At 37.7% G+C, this 21,659-nt stretch overlaps 1 protein-coding gene across 9 annotated transcripts in view; it reads left to right on the forward strand.

Moving 5' to 3' along the window:
* DGLUCY (D-glutamate cyclase) overlaps positions 1 to 21,659 on the forward strand; it is a 51,043-nt gene that overhangs the window by 18,691 nt on the left and 10,693 nt on the right. For 6 of the 9 annotated variants that reach the window (XM_087747513.1, XM_087747510.1, XM_087747511.1 and 3 more), the window contains 10 exons: positions 51 to 126; positions 3,509 to 3,620; positions 7,133 to 7,286; positions 8,574 to 8,772; positions 10,401 to 10,551; positions 12,074 to 12,196; positions 14,518 to 14,715; positions 16,839 to 17,099; positions 17,575 to 17,674; positions 19,476 to 19,624. In XM_087747513.1, coding sequence (XP_087603639.1) covers positions 3,518 to 3,620; positions 7,133 to 7,286; positions 8,574 to 8,772; positions 10,401 to 10,551; positions 12,074 to 12,196; positions 14,518 to 14,715; positions 16,839 to 17,099; positions 17,575 to 17,674; positions 19,476 to 19,624 — 1,438 coding nt within the window. In that variant the 5' untranslated portion in view covers positions 51 to 126; positions 3,509 to 3,517. Of the gene's footprint in view, positions 1 to 50; positions 127 to 2,546; positions 2,610 to 3,508; positions 3,621 to 7,132; positions 7,287 to 8,573; positions 8,773 to 10,400; positions 10,552 to 12,073; positions 12,197 to 14,517; positions 14,716 to 16,838; positions 17,100 to 17,574; positions 17,675 to 19,475; positions 19,625 to 21,659 lie in introns of those variants that run through there. The other 3 variants (XM_009475900.2, XM_087747517.1, XM_087747516.1) reach the window with 1 other exon arrangement.

Genomic DNA, 21,659 nt, shown 5'->3' on the forward strand with positions numbered 1-21,659 from the left:
CCTTACATCATTCTTATAGATCATTCTTGTACATTATCATTTCTTTCCAGCTTTGAAGTTTGATCATCCTTGTCAAGGTCTGGAAGTGCAGCTCAGGATATGGCAGTGCCCACAAACCAATAGCAGGTAAGTGCCATTTTAATGTGTTAGACAGCAATATATTTTATTCATTCAGTTCAGTATGTAGAACTCAAAATGCACATGAATTACATTGAATCTTCATGTAAACCTCTAAAAAGAAAAGTGTTTATTGTGCTTCTAACGTGGAACCAAATGTTCAAGAAAAGGTTCTTTAAGAGTGATCTTGACACTTCAGTGCTATGAAGCTTTACAATATTCGTTGTTGGTATCACAAGTCAGGGAGTCTGATGTGAGCAACCTGACTTAGAACAAGGTTCTTTTCAGACTGGGTGCTTTAAGTATGAATTTTGTCAGTATGCAGCCAGTAAATCACCTGATTTTCAAATGCTGGTTACCCAGGACTATATCTAGTGTGCTTTAGAGGTTCATTCCATTAAAGGCAACCCAGACTGGAAAGCCAGATCTTAGGGTCCCTTAGTGAGGGGACGCCATATAGGATGCTCTCAGGCACAACAGCCATCTCATAAGCTCTGTCAGCATCTTCTCTTAAGGTTTTTTTAACACTTATCCTGCACCGTCTTATCTGTATCATAATCGAACGTACCCCCATGAGATAACTGATACTTCCTGTTATCTGAAACTTTCTCAGAACAAAATGAAGGAGTTGACAAACCTCTGCCAGGGGACAGATCCTGAAAACTGACTAACAGCTGTACCAGACCGTTTGGTTAGAGTGCTGCTTGAGGGCCCCATGAAGCCAGTCTGTACGCTTCTTCAGGCATCCTGATGGAAGCAAATGGAGAAGATGCTGTAAGACCTGAGCTATCTTGGTGCTTCTCCCCTATCATTCCAAACAGGCCGTGGTCATGATGGCTCTGGTGATTTGCCAGGAGGTCCTAGAGATGGTTGGGGAATCTAAACCTGATGATGCCCCCTAGCATAGGGAAATAACATATTGCATAGAAACTCGCCATTCATGAGAAACTCAAATAGCAGAAGCTAGGTTTTACTACGAACATCTAACGGTTTTTATCGTCTATCCAAATTAGCAACTAATAAAGAAAAGCAGCAGCATAATCTGTTACTGATATTGTGTAGCAAATACAGTGGTCTAAAGTTATAGCTCAGAATGTTAATCCTATTGGATTTTCCCTATAGTTTTATTAATCACCATAGGAACTTTAGTGATAGCAAATAGTGATAAGGTGAGTTTTCTCTCTCATCTGAAAGAGATGAATCAGTCTGCTTTTATACAAAGCTAATGTTTAAATTATTCACTTCCTGCCCAGCCATCAACAATATATGTTGCTTTGCAACTAGGGGCTAGGTTCTCAAATAGGATCTACAAGCCCAAGTGTTTCTCTAAGGTACTTATAACCAACATTTTGGAAGCACTACTCATATTCACAGTCCTGTAGCTTGTTAGCCACTTGCTGTTACATGAATGTAAAACTTTTAGGGCCCTAAATGTTTGCTGATAAAATCCCATAGGTACTTCCATTTCTGCTACTGGGCACACACTTTATGAGGGAAGAATCAGGCTTGCCCCACATCAGACCAGGGCATTTGTGATAAAATACCTAGCTGAAGACAGCTTTTGTCCCAACCTAGCTTCCTGAACTTCAGACTGTTTTTCAAATCCATGTAAGCTAGTAGTTCTCAAGATCATCAATCCTATAGATGATTTAGATGGTTTCAAAGATGGTCAGAAATAAAGAAAAACAATCTGAAAGAATCTAATGAACACACCTGGAATTTTTTATTAGGATCACTGTATTTAATTTGGAACCTCTTGAATGAATAATTCCAGACTGGTGTCAGAAATTGTCTTTGCAGTAAGAGTAATGTCTCTAAAATTGACACTTACAGGCCTGGATTAGAGCTCAGCTACATTTCTAAATCTGATTTCTTGTTATCTTTAAAGTGCGTATTTGGAATTGTTCATGATTTTGTAATGAATACTATTTTTTGTGCAGCATACGGAGTGATAATGTAAAAGCAGAAAAGATGAGAAGAGTTAGAAAGTAGTAAGTTAGAGTTCAGAAGAAAAACCCAGATTGATTTCTTTTGGCTGACAATGTTAAATAAAGATTTCAGAATTAAGAATAGGTAAAATGCTTACTCTAAATTTCAGTGCACCCAACTTAACCTCTCAGGATTCTGCAAGCTTTGGGAAACATTTTGGACAGACAAGCTACGATAAAAGTATAATTTCAGTCAAAACATATCACTACTCTTACTTCAAGTTAATTAATGAATGAGTTGCTCAGAGATATACATTTTCACAATAAAGCGTGTCACTTGTATTCCACTCCACTGTGAGAGTGAAACTTCGTGCTATCATAGTTATAGTACAAAAACTGTGGACCTTTAACAGAAAAGTTAACTTTTGCTAGAAGGTTGTAACATCTCATTGTACATTAATTTACTGGCATCTTTTCAAAAAGCAGCATAGCTTCTATCATATTTATTACTTCTTATGAATGGCATCAAGAATGGCTTCTTCTGAATTAAAGAAAAACTTGGAGGTTGGTAATTTGATTACTTGGAGGATAGTTCAGTTTCTTTACTTAAAAGTGACCAAGGTTAAAATCATAAGCAGCCAAGTTATTATTTTACCCTGAGCTATCTTTTACTTTTTCCTAATAATGATGTAATAAACCCTTTTTTGTTACTAGGTAGTTTAGGTTGAGGGAAAAACTATGTGTGAACTCTGACTAGATTGCAGAAAAAAGATGTCTTAAATCTCCAAAAGATGTAAAAAGGGTCAGATATTGATGTAATCAGGGTACTTATCTCTTTTCCTACTCCAGATTGTGTGACAAGTGACTTAAACATCTATATGTCTGCTTTCCCAGTGGAAGAATAGTCACGGGAGTATTCACTTCTACATAATTAATATTTGAAAAGTATAATACGTGTGGAATGTATTAAAATGACATTTTCTGAATATAGTTCTCTTTTACCGCAAGGTTGCATTGCTAATTGTCTAAAAGCATTTTGAACAGAGAAGTAACATTACAGATTATAGCTTGGTAGGTTAATCCATTTGTGCTTTTGCAATTTTAAAGTTACAATGCATTTTGGAAAAGTGAATACTTTAGGAAATGAATATTTATCAGGGAGGAAAGAAATCTGTTTCTTACATTACAGGCCAGCAAAACTTTGCATTTTATCCCGAATGTTAAAGTGCATGTCTCTGGCTAATTTATTGAAAGATTCAGTTTGCATTTATTCACAAAATGTCAGTGAAATAACCTTTTGACTTTGATCTGCCTTTTGGGTTATAACTTAGAATTTTCCAGTGATAATAACTTTGGTGGAGCACAAAGAGGAAACTTAAGCTAGGTTCTTTAGCAAATCAGAATTTAAAATGTCAAAAAAAAAAGTGCTTTGTGTTTAAATTTATAATTATCTTTCTGTTAAGGCTGAAGAGATGATTTTGACAGGAGGCTTGAAATCTCTCCTTCCCCATGTGCTAAGAAGAATAATTCGATGCAACAGACTCAGTATTAGTAATACTTCTGGAATGGCGGAGGGTAAGTAAACCTAGCAGTTCTCAGTAAAAAAGTGGCTCCATTTTAGATTCATAGCTACGTGTTTTGGTTTTCTGTTTGTGAAGGAGTGTAGGAATATCAAAAGCACTGAATTAAAACAGAAGAAAATGTTAAGTTGGCTTATGTTCTTAAGTCACTTGGGTGTTTTTGAAATCACATTCTAAGCACATGACACTGTGTTCTTAAATCATAAAGCTACATCAGAGAAAATATATCATCCTACCTGTGTAAAGTACATGGACTTTGTTCTCAAAGTTTGCAGTGCGTCCCTCAGCTCTCAGTTATGTCAGTCAGAAATGACGGATGCAGAAAATATTTGAAAAATCTTTAACCAAATGTAGCTTCTCTTGTATACATTGTTATCACATTTGTAGGATGACATACTATGTTCTTCACAGAGACCTTGCTTTACTTAGTGCATCAGATAGGCTTTGTGGAAGAATTAGAGATATATAGTTACAGAAGTGGTTTTCTGCTTCATTTATTGTAGAATTTGGAAATTACTGACTCAGCAAGACTGTGAGTTATAAGGGGGAGGGAAAAAATAGTTTTGTACTCAGATAACTGAATGCATTCTAGAAAACTCATTTCTGTCTTGCCTCATAGCTGGACTTTTACAGAAGCAGAGTCTGTGTCATTGCTCTGATCAACTTTAAAATGTAACTTAACTAAAATTACTGTGGCAAGTAGCTGATCAGCAAAGCTGTGTGTAGTAGCATTGCTATAACATAAGAACATCGTTAAGGGTCATTTTATAGAATCATAGTAAGTCTTGAAATTATGATTTTCTTTTCCATCAGTACATAAGTGGAAAAATACTAACAGAAAACATGTTAGAATGTTAATGATTTGCAGTTTGCCCCAACTGTATTTTTAAGTGCTTGTATTGCTGCAGTAGTTTTAAATGTGTTAGTTTTAACATTTGAAAAAAATATTGTTTACATACAAAACAAGTTCAGACTTCTCGCCATGAGCATACAGCTCCGTTATGCAAAGACTAAAAAAACTCGGGTAATTGGAATTTCTCAGAACCCTTAGAATTGCCTTATGTTGTTGGGTGATGTACTACTAAAACAATTATTTCTTACTGCCCTCATTGCCATTCACCAAAGAAATTAAAAACTCTTTCTAAACTTCTCTGAATTGGGACATGAGTGTGTTGAATTAATGCATGGGTTGATCAGCATGTCCAGCTTCACTAGCATTGCTTGTGAATATATTCATAATGATGGATACATAATGCAAGTATATACGTAAGCTGATATGGGAAGGGAAAAATATGTTTTCATCTATAAAGAAAGTAAGAATAGTTATCAGGAGCAGTAAAGTTGTCAAAGAGTTTTAACGAAGCTTCCTGAGTTTATAGAATACCTCAAAGTTACCTACAGATTCAGTCTGTCAGCTGTGACTAGCATTTTAAATTCAGTGTTGTCCAAGTTGAATGCACTGACTAAAACCATAATTTTAAGAATTTGTGAATATCACCAGCAAAGTAGAAAGTGCATGTGGATTTCGCATGGATGGCAGGGAATGAAGTTGAGGGGCAACTGAATGTAGTATTTTATTCAGTGGTAAATTTAGCATGTTTATTTAACAAAAATGTATTTCTGTATTTAGCAAGAAACTGTTTCTGTATTTAGTAACTTTTGCTAGTAATAAAATGAATTTTTGTGCTGAGCACTCCCAAGAGAGCAGTTTGTGGACACATTCAGTATTCAAATACATGCTTACCTCAGCCTTTGCTTTGCATTTTTCCATCAGGAATAGAATTTTATCTTTTGGTTTCTTCGTTAGCTTTGGTCAAGAGTAAGATTTGGCTGAATGTCTACAGCCTTTTAAGGCAGACCACTGATTTCAACTAAATGATTGCCTCTTGGATGACAGACAACCTCAGTATTTAAGAAAGTGAGAGCTTCTATGCAGCCTCTTACTCTCCTGTCTGATATCAGACACGGCAATAACTTTTCAAGACAGTATCAATACAGGAGTTAGGGACTGTTAATTGGCAGTTTTATACATGAAGACTAGTTGTACTCTAAGTTTCTTCTCTTTATTTGAACAGCTGGTATTTACATGCAGGAAAATTAAAATGACATTGGTATTAACTACTACTGTTTAGAAAATAAATTTTTGCTAAATAAAATGAATGTGAGCTTTCTTTATTGATACTCATTGCAAAAATGTTGTCTTTAGAAGCTATTGCATGGTAGTATTCAACAACCTTTTAAATCAAAAGTTGATTCCAAGTGAAGAATGTGTAGCAGTTCTGTTCATTCTAGTTTTTTAAATTAGAAATAGTAGAAATGACTGAGATTCAGTGTGACAGGCAAGAGTTTATTCCTGAGCTGTAATTATGTCTGTTAAATTGCAGCTCACAGTAAAATTCCATAGCCAACAGACTCTAAAGAATGGGCTACATAACGTCAAGATACCAGGAGTTTACTGTTGGACTGGCCATGATTTATAGCTTGGTATTAAATTAAAAAAAAATGGTGGAAGTGTGGTATGCAATAGCCTTTCTTTGGCTCCGTGCTAACATTTGCAAAGTAAAGCATTTTCATATAGAATTTCCCAGGTTAGGTAATAAATTATTGTTGTGGTTTAACCCCAGCCAGCAACTAAGCACCACACAGCCGCTCGCTCACTCCCCCCCCCCCCCCCCAAGTGGGATGGGGGAGAGAATCAGAAGAGGAAAAATGAGAAAACTTGTGGGTTGAGATAAAGACAGCTTAATAAGTAAAGCAAAAGCCATGCACACAAGCAAAGCAAAATAAGGAATTCATTCACTGCTTCCCATCGGCAGGTGGGTGTTCAGCCATCTCCCGGAAAGCAGGGCTTCATCCCATGTAACAGTTACTTGGGTACTTATTACAAAGGCCATCACTCCAAACATCCCCCGCTTCCTTCTTCGTCCCCCAGCTCTATATGCTGAGCATGATGTCATATGGTATGTAATAGCCCTTTGGTCAGTTGGGGTCAGCTGTCCCAGCCGTGTCCCCTCCCAACTTCTTGTGCCCCCCCAGCCTGCTCGCTGGTGGGGTGGGGTAAGGAACAGAAAAGGCCTTGACTCTGGGTAAGCACTGCTCAGCAGTAACTAAACCATCCCTGTGTTATCAACACTGTTTCCAGCACAAATCCAAAATGTAGCCCCATACTAGCTACTATGAAGAAAATTAACTCTACCCCAGTCAAACCCAGCATGTTTATATATAAATTCATAGAAGTATTTATTAATTATGCTGTCTTCATATTCTAGTACTATCCGTGTCTGCCAACTATTTTAGCTGTGAGCAACTTCACATACAGAGTACATCTAGCTATGATTTTAAAAATATTTCAAAAAGTTGATTAATTTAATTATGGACTTCTGAATCAAAAATTTCCTTGAGGTGATTTTTTGTAGACCATCTAAAGAAATCTATACAGAAAAGTTACTGTTTCACAAACAAAAAGCTGTATTAATAACCAGTCATTCCTACCTTCCACAATTTCAGGCTATAAACAGGCTAATGTTGTGATTTTGCCCAAGTCCTTGGCTGATGACTTTGAGAGGTTTTGCCATGCAAATGATGGACCCCTGCCACTGCTGTACAGAAGCAAACCAGGTGATTGGAGGTGTCCTTCTCTGAGTAGCGATTCTGATATCAGGTAACTATGGACCAACTCTGCTTCTCAGAGTTCTGCAGTGAATGCTGGTGGTGATTAGGTTTCAGGGAACAGCCTGCTCACTCTATTGTACATTTTGAACAAGTTTCGTTTCTTGGAGTTATACCTTTGAATGAAAACTGTGCATGAGTATAACAGCCTGATCATCTTGTTCTTGAGGAACATGTTATGATAATTGTCGGTATTAGAATCATAGAATCGTAGAATTGTTTAGGATGGAAAAGACCTTTAAGATCATCAAGTCCAACCGTTAGCCTAGCACTGCCAAGTCCACCGCTAAACCATGTCCCTGAGTACCACATCTACCCTTCTTTTAAATACCTCCAGGGATGGGGACTCAACCACTTCCCTGGGCAGCCTGTTCCAATGTCTGACGACCCATTTGGTGAAGAAGTTTTTCCTAATATCCAACCTAAACCTCCCCTGGTGCAACTTGAGGCCATTTCCTCTCATCCTATCACTTGTTACTAGGGAGAAGAGACCAACCCCCACCTCACTACAGCCTCCTTTCAGGTAGTTGTAGAGAGCAATAAGGTCTCCCCTCAGCCTCCTCTTCTCCAGGCTAAACAACCCCAGCTCCCTCAGCCGCTCCTCATCAGACTTGTGCTCTAGACCCTTCACCAGCTTCGTTGCCCTCCTCTGGACACGCTCCAGCACCTTCATGTCCTTCTTGTAGTGAGGGGCCCAAAACGGAACACAGTACTCGAGGTGTGGCCTCACCAGTGCCAAGTATAAGGGGACAATCACTTCTCTGGTCCTGCTGGCCACGCTATTTCTGATACAAGTGTTTCTCTAATGCAAAAGTGATACTTTGTGTAATTTCTAAATACTTTGCAGTCTGAGACGGCAGAGTTAAATAATAGGGTTTTACCTTTGTTTTATTTAGTAGTAACACAGGCATGGTGACTGTGTGATATTTGTAGCATCTCTGAAATTTGAAAGATGTCCTCCTGTAGTAAACACTAAAAACAAGACTTAAAAGAGCTCCCTAATTTTTGAAGCCCTGAGACAAGATACATATAAGGGACATTTACCTATAAAACCTAAAAAATACCAAACTCTAACATGTTCTGTTTATTGGCTTATTTTTGTGCAGAATAAGGTGTTCTGGGGTTTTTGCATGTGTTTGTTTCATTGTTACTCAGAAAGAAAAGAAATGGATAAAGTAGGCTGTATCTTGTGGTTTGATACTGGGTTACTGTCAATTCAAAGAATTCACCTTGTTTTCAAAAAATATGATAAAGCTGTGATAACTTCTAATTTCACTAGAACTGACTGCCTACAGTACAGAATATATGAGCACGGAGCTTGTACTGGATCACTGAAAAGCCTAAAGGACTACTCTGAACAACTTAAGGACATGGTGACTTTTTATTTAGGCTGCAGCTTCTCTTTTGAAAAAGCAGTCCAAAATGCTGGCATTCCCATAAGAAACGTTGAGCAAAAGTGTAATGTAAGCATGTATAAGGTAAGCATATGCACGCACACATAGTCTTTATCATAACTTTGCCTTTTATTTGTCCATATTCACATTATGTGCGTATACCTATTGCTCAAAATCAGATTTTTTTTTTTTCCTACCTGCATAGTAACTTTAGGCACGTGCTAGTGCTGAGTGCATAAAAATACAGGGTAAACTATGCCCAGCCTCAATTCAGTGCTTTTCTCAACTTTCTGCAAGGCCAGTCTGCTTTTTTTATTCATTTATGGTGACAAAGTTTTTCCCTGTGTGCTGTGGCAGCCATTTCATTTAAATTCTGTTCTAGTTTGCCTTCTCTGTTTCAACCAATGACCCATGCAGTATTCGGAGCATGCCTTAATACACGTCCTGCTCTCCATACAAGCTCCAGCTTGCAGTAGGAATATTCTTTTTATAAGCCATGACAGTAGCAGTTTCTTCTTCATGTATGACAGATGATGTTCCCAAAAACTTGAGGCATCCACCATAGCACTGAAGATTATAACTGTGCTCAGAAAGTTTATAGTGCGGATTTTAATGTTGGCAGAAGTCCTAAAATAATTCTGGCTCCAGTAGGTAGACCTTTTAATATTAAGAACACTTAAGTACACATCTGCATGCCTTTTTCATATAGTTCATGTGCTTTTCTACTAGGCACAGGTTATTGTTGTTTTCAGTGTTATCGTTTCACAATTTTTTTGCTATACTCCTGGTCAAAATGAAGGGACAAATGTATCTCATAAGTGAGTCCTTCTACCAAGCTTAAAGAAAAAAAAATGCAACTGTGTATCTGCTTATAACATTTCAGAATTAGGAAAATGTCATAGTTTATAGCACGTCAATAATGCGAAGAACTGTACAGTGTGTTTCTTCAGTGACAGATGTAGTGATTTTTATTATAAAGATTGTTAATGAACATTTTCTATGTAGCTCTAGTTGTCTACATATCTTATTTACGTTCAAACGCAACTTAGATATCAGACATTTTGTTCTAAAAAGCCAGGCTGCTTTATTTCTGAATAGAAGAGGTGCTTCAGGATCCCAGTCAGTGAGGATGATGAATTCCATACAACCTTTCTAGAGGCACAGAAGATGCTGTATGTGTGGAATTGGCATACGGCTTCTATAGAAGTGGGTGCTGCCAGCAGCAGGAGCTCCTGACCCTTGCGTGCTACAGAACACTGTAGCTCTCCCAATTCAAATAGAATGGATAGAGGACAGATAGCATAGATTCAGACCAAGTAGATTTGTCACTGTGTGATGCTTTTTATTAGCTTTTTCCCTTTCCGTTTCAGGAGCACACAGTTGTTGTCTGACAATATTCAGAATATACTGAGCTCACCACGCAGTACGCTGCATGTACCGAAGCAAGAAATGCATAATGTTGAAAGTTTTTGTGATCAAAAATGCAGCAGCTCAAGGAGGGAATGATTCACTCCTGCGCTGCTGGATCTTACTAAAAAAAAAAAAAAATATGGGATGCTAAGAATTTTTTTTTAAAAGGATTTAAAATTAATGTTAGCATGCAGCCTTTCTAAACTCAAGTACAGCACAAAGTTTTAGACTTATTTCTTCTAATACTTTAGAAGTAGTATTCAATATTCTTGCTAACACCTTGCATTCTTTTAAACTGCCAGACAGCCGTGCCTTGCTACAGCGTTTCTACTTTTTGCTGCAATTTAGTAGTCACAATGAGACCTATTCCTGAAAGCAAGCTGGAAGCAGCCCTGCTAGCAACATCTGAATTAAAAGAAGCCCATGGAGCACCAATTCACATGGGTGACCCTGGTCAGTGCTTTTCATGTTCCACTCTGCCTGCACTTTACTGTGTGTAAAAATGGAGGGGGGAACCATGGGAAGTGGCAGGACTGAAATACCCAGACCAGTACATTTATTATGTTTTAGTCCTTTCTAATGGTCACAAACCTGAATTGGAAAAAAAAAAAAAAAAAAAAAAAAAGAAAGAAAAAAGTAGGTTTTGAATGAGCTGAACACAGAGATTTCTTGGATAAAATATAGCTGTCTGATGTAGATAAGTTATATGGCAGGGGTGGTTTTGGTAAAAAATGTAATCACATTTTTCTAAAATGTATGCCGTTTCATTTATATGTGAATACTTTCTTGCTGTCAGAGATTCCAGTGACAGGAGAGCAATGACTGACAGCATGGGGAGAAGTACATGTGGATGCATTTTGTGTCTTAGCGGATGAGTGAAAGTAAATACTGCATTATTTTTAAAAACACTGAAATAGGATACATTGAGCACAACACTTAAGACAGAATAAATAGAAATATGGCAAGAATTTTTTTTTTTTTTAAATCCAGCTCAAACAAGTATAGGCCTATTCTTTGCAAGGGAAAACTGAAAAAAATATAAAACAGGAGGCTGTTTGGAAAAAAAAACGAAACAAAACCAAGCCAAACACCTGTAAGATGAAGATAGATCACAACAATAAAAAAAAAAATCCCCTCTGCTGGCAGAAATTTGTCGATCAGTAGACTCATGGGCTGCATACGCAGAAGGATCACATTGCAGAGTGGAAGGAGAGTCATTGGTAACAGTACACCCTAGTAATGTGTTTGGTCTGAGTGCTTAGATCTGAGGAACTAGTAATAAGACATTACTTTGAGTAGAGCAACAAGGTGACTGGGCAAGTGAGGATCTCCACTATTCATTTATTTTTAGCAGAAAAGAGTAAATGCTTTTATATACAGATTATATAAATTAATTCCAGAAAAGACAGTGGTATATTAAAGCATCTGAAGAATTTAAAACAAGGGAAGAGAGCAAGTGCTTCGAATGACCCAGAATATTACAAGTAGGTGTTAGAATAAAGCAAAAGACAATTTAGTGAAAGCTGGGTAAGAGTGAGATGTAGTTGTCTAACCCAGAGAGGTAGAAGAGTGGTTGCTCGTTTCTCTAGCTAAAGAATGTAGGAAGCTAAAGCAGTAGAAAACATGTTCTAGAAAGAACCCATTTTGCATTGCAGTCGTTTATTCTTGTTTGCTAGTGTTATGAATGTAATTCTTCTGTTGATAGAGAAGATCTAGAATATCTTGTGTTTTGTTGCAGAAATAAAGTGAATGCATTTTTACTGATGTCATCAAGTACAAAAAGGGAGAACAAGTCAACTCAGGTTCTGGGGACATGGACTCAAAGGAAAACTAAATATGTCACTTCAGTGGGACTTGCCACTGTTGCAATTCTAGCTTAGTGTCATTGACTGATGCTTGGGGTCCACCTCCCCCAGCTTTGCGGTAGTACTGCTTAATGGGAATCTCTCATGATTTCATTTTTGATCAATTCCAGGTCTGCTGGGAATACAAGATCTTTCCAAACCAGATTATGGAGATCCAGTTCACCTTCACCCTGGTGATATTCCAGTGTTTTGGGCCTGCGGAGTAACAGGAGTAGAAGCAGTCATCAACTGCAGTATGTACTATGCTTGCAGACTCTTTTTAAATTATCTTTCAATCTCTTTTTCTCTCTCTCTTTCTTTTTTCCTTTTTTTTTTTTTTTTTTTTTTTTAAACATGGACTGAATGAGTTGGCTGATTAGGAGGTTTGATTTTTAGGGTGAGCTAAAAAGCATCCCAACCACACAACACAAAACCTTTGGCAGGCCTATTTTCTATTGTGAAATACAGGTCTACCTTCAATGAAGTTCTTGCTTAAATTCCATCACTTTTGTTTGAGTATTTTAAAGGCAGAAATCTAAAGCTCTGGCAGCATCAAAACATCTTTTGTAAGCATTATTAAAAACTGGAAGTTTAAAGGCATTCTTTTTTAAGCTTCTTCCTTTTAAAATATAGTTTTGTATTACACTGCAGTAAAACAATAAAAGAATAAAAAGAAAAAAGAAAAAAAAAAAAAAAGCAGCCAGAAATCTTTCCAAAATGTTGTCAAGAGCTAGCAAATTGATTGACCTGGAAAAGAATTTTGAGCTTTTAGGTTTTGTTCTAAAATGAAGTAAATGTGACATGCTTCACATAAATGAAGCTTTGTCCTCCACACAGAGCTGTCCTGCACTTTATCCAATCATTTATAACAGGCATGAGCACGAAGGGCAAGAAAATGCAACTCAGCCATAGTGCCGGTATTATATACTGCTCCAAATCACTAGTGTGCAATGAAATCTCATATTTTAGTTCTTACTGAAAAAGAAACTTAATAATCGTAGGCAGTATAACTGGGAGAGCCTTGGGAAGTCATCTGCTTCATCCTTCTCTCCTTGCACGACCTGCTACATCCTTGTGGTTCCTTACAGATGTTCATCTAAACTGCTCTCAACACCTGCTGTAAATATGTTCAGCACTAGGAGCAGAGACTTTTTTCTTTCTTACATACAACCCCTTTTCTTCAGTCCCAAACCCAAACTGTAAATCCCACTCTTTCCTGTGTTCTCCAGCAGTTTTATTCATCTTCCTCATGCATCCTTGTTGCAGGGAAAGGAGAGAAAAAAATTGCCAGCCTCTTTACAATCTGTTGCTCAAAGCAGCTGTCTATCCTGCCTTTGCCTGAAACTGGCTTTTACTTTTGTTTATTTCTCCATTTTCTGTATTAAAACCAGTTGTCATTAATGCATTCCAGGAATTTTTTGGCAGTTCGTGCCATCTTTCTGTGCTCCTTTCTCATCTAGGTGGTTACAATGCTGCCATACCACCAGTACCCATACTTAAGATGAATCTGCTAGCTTCTCACAAAAAATATTGCCTGCTCACATGGTTCGGTGAGGTATATTAAATCTCAACAACCATGTTCCCCAGCTGCATTTAAATTAACTAGCCATAGACTCCCAACAGGTCTAGCACAGATCAAGCACATAGGTACTTGTTAAAGAAATATCTCCTTCATTTTCACCATCCTAACAAGGTAAGATTTTGCTTGTACCCGTTGTGATTTATTCAACAACATACCAATTTTGCCAAATCAAGTATAATCTAGATCAAGACTTCTGGAATTAGTATAAAGACAGAAAATATTTTCAGTTGAGGGAGCTATTATGCTGTCAGGTCTAAATAAGCGTATTGTTCACCAGGGGTTTAGATGCTACTCAGATGCCCTCTGCTAAGGCTTACTGGTCACCTTTTGTCATTATTCCTTGCCAGTTTATAGGTCTCCTAGCTAGGTCAGCAAGACACTGCACAGAGATGCTGTTCCCCATTTTCTTAATCCGATAAAGGACTACTCCTAGCCAGCAGGCAGTAGTTGACATAGTTTTGTCACATCACTGTTACAAGGATATTGAAAGGTAAAAGAGAGACACTATAGCTTCCAGCAGCACTCTAGAACCTAGAGAATTAATTTACGCTTATGGAAACAAGTTCACACAGTGTGTTGGTGATACTAAGCATTAACTTGTTCTTATGTCAATGCACTAGTTTCTTCATGTATGTCAAAGCCAATTTTCAGATTTGCCAATTCCTGACAGAGTTCCTTGGAGGGTACTACTGTTGAGTTTCTAAGTTGCGTCAAGTTTATACCAAAGAGGATATCGTAGAAAAACCTGATCTCAACTATGCACATGAGCTTTTTAAAAGTGAAAACATTTTCAGATGTATATGCGTGCATTTCTTTCTCAAAGTGTATGAATTGCTGCAGTGTAATTTAAAATATCACCTGTTTTTATGATATAAGTGTCATCAGGAAGGGACTCTGTTATTAAATTAAATAGCTTTTTCGATTTTATCATTCTGATATTTCAATCTATTGCAATAACACCGTGTTCAACTGAAGTTTTTTCACCCATTTTAGGAGCTCCGTTAGCTTTTACTCATTCTCCTGGCTGCATGTTCATTACCGACCTAAAGAATGACAATGTCACAGTCAGATCCTCAAGAGAAGTCCCACAAGTCCACTGCATTTCTCAAGATCCTCTGCATTATAGTATTGTGTCAGCAGAAGCAGCCCAAAAGATAAAGACTCTGGAGACCCTAATTGGAATAGATCCAGGTAAAAACAAAAAAATCCCTTCCTTTAGTGGATTTGTTATGAGGTAGATATGACCTATCCTGCTTTTTTAGATATTCATAAAGTTCAAGTACACAGTAAGAATCTAAAGGCAATTTTAAAATTTTTAAAAGTCTTTGTGGAATACATTGAGTTAATATAACTAGGTCTTACATTTTCTGTTACCGTATTTAATATCAGAGTTTGGCCAAAACCATTCAACCTTATGGGCAATGGAATATCTAATCTTGATGACTGTATACTCTCAAAGTTTACATCGATGTTTACAGCAGACTGGAGAGTCCACAGGGAATAAGAGCTGTTGCTGAATAAAACTGGAATTGGTATGTAAAGCACAGAGCACCTCAGCATGCTGGTAACAGCTACACGGGTATTCACTGTTGAGTAAATAGCACATTTCTTTACATGTATTCATGACTACTGTGCTCCTACCAGAAAATTCTAGCAGTTGCATGTGCTTCTCAAACACCCCTCTCTGATGGGTGGAATTACATCAAGCTCTGCTGACATATTCGTCGCTGAGGTGTTGTGTGATGGACCAAAGTGACCTGATCACCACAGAAGGTTGAGAGGTAGGGCTGCATCTGCGCACCAGGGAGATGAGAGGGAAATAAAGGCAAACTGAATAGCACAACCATTCCTAAAATACACACCGAATTAGTCCCCTGTGTCTGCTGTAAATTCTGATCTCAGTTTCCCATAAATTTTCTGAAATCCTCTGTAGGCAGTAGTGGAAAACAGCTTACACCCAGCTCTCCCAAGCTCGGGGTTTGGGCTGTGTGCATATGTTTGGGTCTGTTTATTTTTACTCACAAGGCCTCTGCTTTTCCCACTCTGGAGTTCAGCTTGGCACAATGCCATGCTCTGCAGAAATTCAGGACCTAACTAAAGAGTTAGCTCATTTTATTGCTAAAGGAGAGTACAGTACTTTATCTCAATTAATAGACCCCACTTCTCAGAGACTAATATTCCCTGCTTCTGTTACTTTAGTTTTGTTCAGAACTTTTTTCTGTGTCCACTATATATATATATATTGCCTGTATGTTATGTAGGAGGAACAGAGGGAGAAATGGCAAAGGGGAAACTGAGGACAAAAAAGAGGGAAGTGCGAGGGGTGGGGAGGGGGAAGGTGAGAAAGGTGAAGATGTGAGGAGGCTAGGAAACAATAGCAAGGACTTACCTCATGCTATCAGCCCATGAATATCGGCACATCATGCTGATATTTGTGGTTTTCAGGAGTGCTAGCAAATGGAAAGGACTGCGCTGTGAACTTGTGTTTCCCAGTGCCAGGGAAGGGAGAGGGGATAGGAAGTCTGAACAACGGAAGACGTACACAGATAACGCGCTGTTGACTCTTTAGGGACTGACCCATGAGAAGAGACATCTGTTAATATTCACCTATATCTCCAAGGTCAGGTAACGGTTCTCTACTACATGAAGTGTTACAAAAGCTTTTAGCAGGCACCTGGATACCACTATATTAATTGAGTTTATAACATCCCCTGGTAACTTACAGTGTCTCTGAAACCTCACTTTTGTGATTAATCATTTAATTAAGTGGAATTTATTTGGGAATTTGCTGTTCCTTAAGGGAACAGAGTTAAATAGAGACAAAGGACCAGCTTACTCATCTGAAGTCTGCGTGAAAACTTGTGTAAGGTCTGGGATGCTTGAGTTGCAATCTAGCTTCAGTAGCTAAACATGGTCTAGCACAACTGTCACCACAAATCAGAGGAAAGCAGAGGACCAAAGGCAAGGAAACAATATGCAATAAGCTCTCAGAAAAAGAAAAAGCTGTTCACACCAATACCTAAAAATGCTAGGTATAATAATTTTCAAAATCTAGTTAACTGAAATTCTTAACCTGGAAGCATAGCCCGTTATCTTCATTACTCATAGCCTACACCTTCCTAGGTTTCCTGAGGAAATTACCCCAATTCCTGCCTTGACCAGAGGTTTTCTTTCTCTGTTGTTTTTTTTTTTTTGTTGGTTGTTTTTTTTAACTCATTTTATGTCATTAAAGTATGCAGGTTCACCCACACAGACACTTCAAAAGGAGAACAATATATTGAAGTGTACTGCTCTCATTAAAAACATCTTTATAGGAGACCGGGGTATAATTCATCTACACCGCCAGGACGAGCTGCTGAAGGCTTGCCTGTCCATCTCCCACGCTCGGTCGGTGCTGATAACAACTGGATTTCCTACCCACTTCACTTACGAGCCTCCAGAAGAGAACGACGGGCCCCCGGGAGCCCTCGCTATTGCAGCTATATTGCAGGCCTTGGAGAAAGAGGTTGCCATAGTTACAGATCAGAGAGCCATGAATCTGAATAAAAAGATTATTGAAGACGCTGTTCAACTAGGTAAGACACACGTTTTCTCAGGTTTTATCTTGCCAATTTTAGCCAAGGTTTGCTTCAGTTAATCTCACTGTCGCTTAGTACAGGATTTTTTTTTCCAGAGAATGAACCAGAGTTCATCCTCTAAGCCCTGATCAACGTTGCTACGATGACATTTTGTTAAACCCAGCTGGCATCAGGTTAATGCTTACATAGCTGGGCAGTGATTCTGGATTAGCTGTTTGTGATGAATTCTGAATGTCTGTTCTTATTCTTGTAGACCTGTTTTCTATGTCAAGGTCCCATTTACTAGCGCAACATCCAAAAGAGTTTAATTTGAAGTAAAGACACAGAGAGCTTATCAGGAACTGTGTAAAGACATTGAGTCCTTACTATTCTAACTGTTCTGCCTTTTTTTTTTTTTTTTAAAAAAGTTACTCAAACATAGATCGAAATGAAAAGGTACATACTATCTGAGTTGTGTTTCGTTTTCCTGTAGGAATCCTGAAGAGACCAGTCCCTCTATTGAGTTATCAAAGGGAAAATGCTGATTCAGCTTTAATGTTTTTGTGTGAGAATGGGAATCCTGGAAGACCTAGGTATGTACATTCAGTTTTTGAGAACGGGTCACACCTCTACTGTGCAAAGTTATAATAAAAATAATGACCATGAACTAAGAAGACGTAATGGTTACAAGTAAATCCTTAAGACTTGGAATGAACAGAACAAACTTGGAAGCCAAACACTGGTATTGGAGCACACAGAGTACAGAATTCCATGTTATTCTGCAGTTATACATTTCTGGAGTACAAAAAAGAGAAATGATACTTCATATATCAATAGCTCTTTTCCTCTGAAAAATTTCTAAAAGCTTTTCAGCTGTTATTCCATAGGTATAGAGATATACACACACACACACACACTATTATTTTACCAGTTTTTAAATCAGTGAGAAAAATCAGAAAAGGGAAGTATAATGTCAGAGTCAGTGAAAGAGCGAGGAAAAGAGTTGTGGAGTGTGTTCTCTTTCTAGAGGTTTGGCTCAAGTCCGACAACTGGGGAATCTGATCTGATTAAATAAAATGTCACATGTTTGTAATAGTGTGAAAGTGATCATCCTATTGTCTTTAGGCAGCCAGAGCCAAAATTATAGATGTGTACATGCACTTCTCAATATTGATTTGAACTGTTCACGTATGGATTGTTGAGCGTACAATGTTGGGCAAAAATTCAGATTTATAGGAAGTGCGTGATTAGGATTAACGCACTGGAGAATTTGCTAAGTAGCTCTACACACATTTCATTACTTAGCAGGCAACTTACATTTTCTTTAATAGGCATACATTGCTCATTTTTATTGATCTTCCCTTGTAAAGCATTTTAATGTAGTTGCCTTCAGTTTGTTCTCTTCAATAAAAAGATCTTCCACCCTGGTATTTGCTTCATCAACTTATTCAATTCCTATTTCTTTCCACAGGTTAGTGTATGCTATAATTGTATGCTGTAATAGTATGCGTGATACTGTCTTCATTTTTTATGTATTGTTTTAGAAACGTGTTTTATAGCTATGCATAATGTAATTACAGCCAGTTTCTATTTCAATTGATCCCACAGTCCCAAAAAGCTAAAGTAAGTGTTTCTTGAAACTAGACAACTAACCTGCTTAAGGTCTCTGGAGTCACCATCGATATCCACCCACAAAAACATAAAGTAATTCAGCAGAATTAGTAACCTCTTGACAGTAAAATTGGAGAAGCAGAAGCAAAATAACTTAATTCTAAGATACAATGGCAGAACTGAGTACTAAAATTCCGCTTAAAACGTTGGACACCTGCAGTACATCTGTCTGCTTTCATAACTAGCAAAATAACCATAGACTTAAAGAAAAATCCACCAAATCTAAAGACCCAAACCAAGACTCTCTAACTAGAAACAAATGTTCATTTGCTAAGCAATGTACTTTAAGCAGAGACTATATTTACACTAACAAGGATTTAGATGATCATTAATTTGCCACTTTTTTGTTTTCTTTGAAAACAGTTCTAGAGACTAAGATCTTACAAGATATTATGTATTTTAACATGAAACAGAGCAAGGCCAGGTGGCTGACCCAAAGGATTGCTGGTTAGGAGGACTTCAGGAACTTCTCCATTTCTTGGTGGCAAATGTGATTTGAGGGAGTTGCACACAAACTGTAAAGAAACTAGACTAACCTTTGAAAAGAAACTGTAGAGAACTACATTCAGAAATAACAAAACAGTATCCAAGTTTTACCTTGAATCCCAAATAGTCAAAAAGCAGAACCAAGCACAACAGGAGGAGCAGCCAACAGAAGAGGTTGTTACGTGAGAATCACAGCTTTGACTCCTCTCCTCTCTTTTTTCACTCATCTCTACCCAGGTTTGATCACCTGATAGCAATAGAGCGTGCTGGGATGGCTGCTGATGGCAATTACTACAATGCCAGGAAAGTTAACATTAAACATCTAGTGGATCCCATAGATGAACTATTTTTAGCTGCACAAACCGTTCCAGGAATCGCAACAACAGGTATGTGTGAGTTTGCGTTATATTCTCAGAAGCCAGAGAAGCAGAAACTGAGAACTCTTACTGCAAGTGAAGGGCAGCGGGAGGCAGGTGCTGAATAACGGCTGCAGGCTACAGCTGTTTGTCGTGCTTGAATTTCAAGACCGTTGCTGGAGGAAAATTAGAGGTTTCTATTGAAGGGTTCTCACAACCAAAAAAAATGAAGGAGCTGATTTCAAAGTTATTTAAGGACAAAAAAGCAAGCCCAGGTATGTGTACTATCTATACATCAGTGTGCATACATACGCTTCTCTAAGCGTAGTTTTTGACACTGACTTTATTCGTATTTACGTGTGAAAGGCTGCATAGAAAGCAAATGACTACTGAATGGAAATATTACATATTAAAATATTATAGTTATTTTTATGATGGTTACACCTGTGTTAAAAGAGGATAGAATGTTAAAACTGGATAGAATCTTAGTTTATATTGCCTTTCAGCAGTACATTCTCTTGAGCAGGGATTGCATATTTGCATCTATTATAATAGTGCCTTCTCTAACAAAATATACATATACAGTAATAATCTTTAAAGGATTACATTGCCCTTCCTGCCAAAACTACATTAGTGTTGGCTAATACGTCTAATGAGAGTGCTGTTGTCAACACGGTGCTCCTCTCTTTTGTCGATAATCCTTTTTGTCCTGAAAACTGACTTGTATGTGGTTTTGAAAGAATATGCCGTAGATCAAGGATTGCCAGATATATATGAAGTGTTGTACAAAGTCCTGGTAGAATCAAATGCTTTGTGCTACACTGTGTGGCCCAAAATGGAGTTAGGAGATTTATAATCTATATAAATATTAGAAACAAAATTAGAAGTGTCCCAAAATTAGAAATAAGTGTCCATGCCAGGGTGATTTCAGTCACATCAGAACATGTCTGCTGATCTGGCTTTTTTTCTTCTTGTACTGCTGTGGACTCCTAAGTATTACCAAAAGCACTGGAACTTTGACTTCTCACTAGTGATGTTTTTCAAATGTTTCCACAGAATTTAGAGAGCCCCTGCAGAGATGATGCGTAGTCAGATTTCACTGTATTGGAATCATTTAAAAGCTGTATAGCAGAAGAGTTCACTGGTATTTTTTATACTATCTTAAAACTTGTAATACATTTCACTTAGATTTAATTCAAATTTTTGTCCTATTCCTAAGGAGTAACTTTCACCACTCAAAAAGAAGCACTCTAGATGGCACTCTGTTGGCAATCTAAGCAGAGAAGCCGAAGATTGACTGAATAAGGATAGAAAAAGCTCTCTTTCATAAAGATGTTTAGCAAAATGCCTCAGAGCTTTATCTGCTGCAGTTAATTTCAGTTATTTTGTCCCTGATTTTAGACTGTTGGTACAAGGACTCGGTCTCCCCAGCTGCTTATGTAACATCACATCCTGATTCCTTTAATAAAAATACCCTAATCTCTTAAATATCTCGCAGAGCAGCTCAAAGTATATTGTTGATTTGGCGGAGTTTGGAGTGTTCTGCACAGTGGGAATTTGAATCTGTTCAGCAGAATTTAGTTTGTTTTAAACATTCTCTGAATATTCAAATACACTATGAAATGTCATTAATTAAAAATACCATGAGCTTGTGAATAAGAAAAGAAGCAGTTATCCAGCTTCACTTGGCCCCATTGCCGTGAATTTTCTCTAAAGAGAAGTCTGCATAGAAAATGATTTAACAAGTCACAGGCTTCAAAAAAAGAAGGAAGGTATCTGCTCTGATCTCCCATGGAATTTGAGTACCTGGGTGTTCTACGCTGGAGAACTAACTAATTGAGTATCTATAGAAAAACAATGTCATTTTTTCTTACGTTGTCTGTTACCTAGTTAACATTTCTTATTTTGCTTATCACGCTAACTTTTTGTGTCTGTTCTTTAATTTAATTACAATTTCTTGGGATGGCTGTTGGCTTTTTCAGTGTATTTCTGCAAAGCCTGGCTTAACAAGGCAAGAATCTGGGCTGTGGCCTTTGCATCTTGTCTCTCATTACTGATGATAATG

Source organism: Nipponia nippon, unplaced genomic scaffold, assembly GCF_047370975.1.
Source record: "Nipponia nippon isolate SJK-2023a ecotype South Korea unplaced genomic scaffold, ASM4737097v1 scaffold_11, whole genome shotgun sequence".
NCBI lineage: Eukaryota > Metazoa > Chordata > Aves > Pelecaniformes > Threskiornithidae > Nipponia > Nipponia nippon.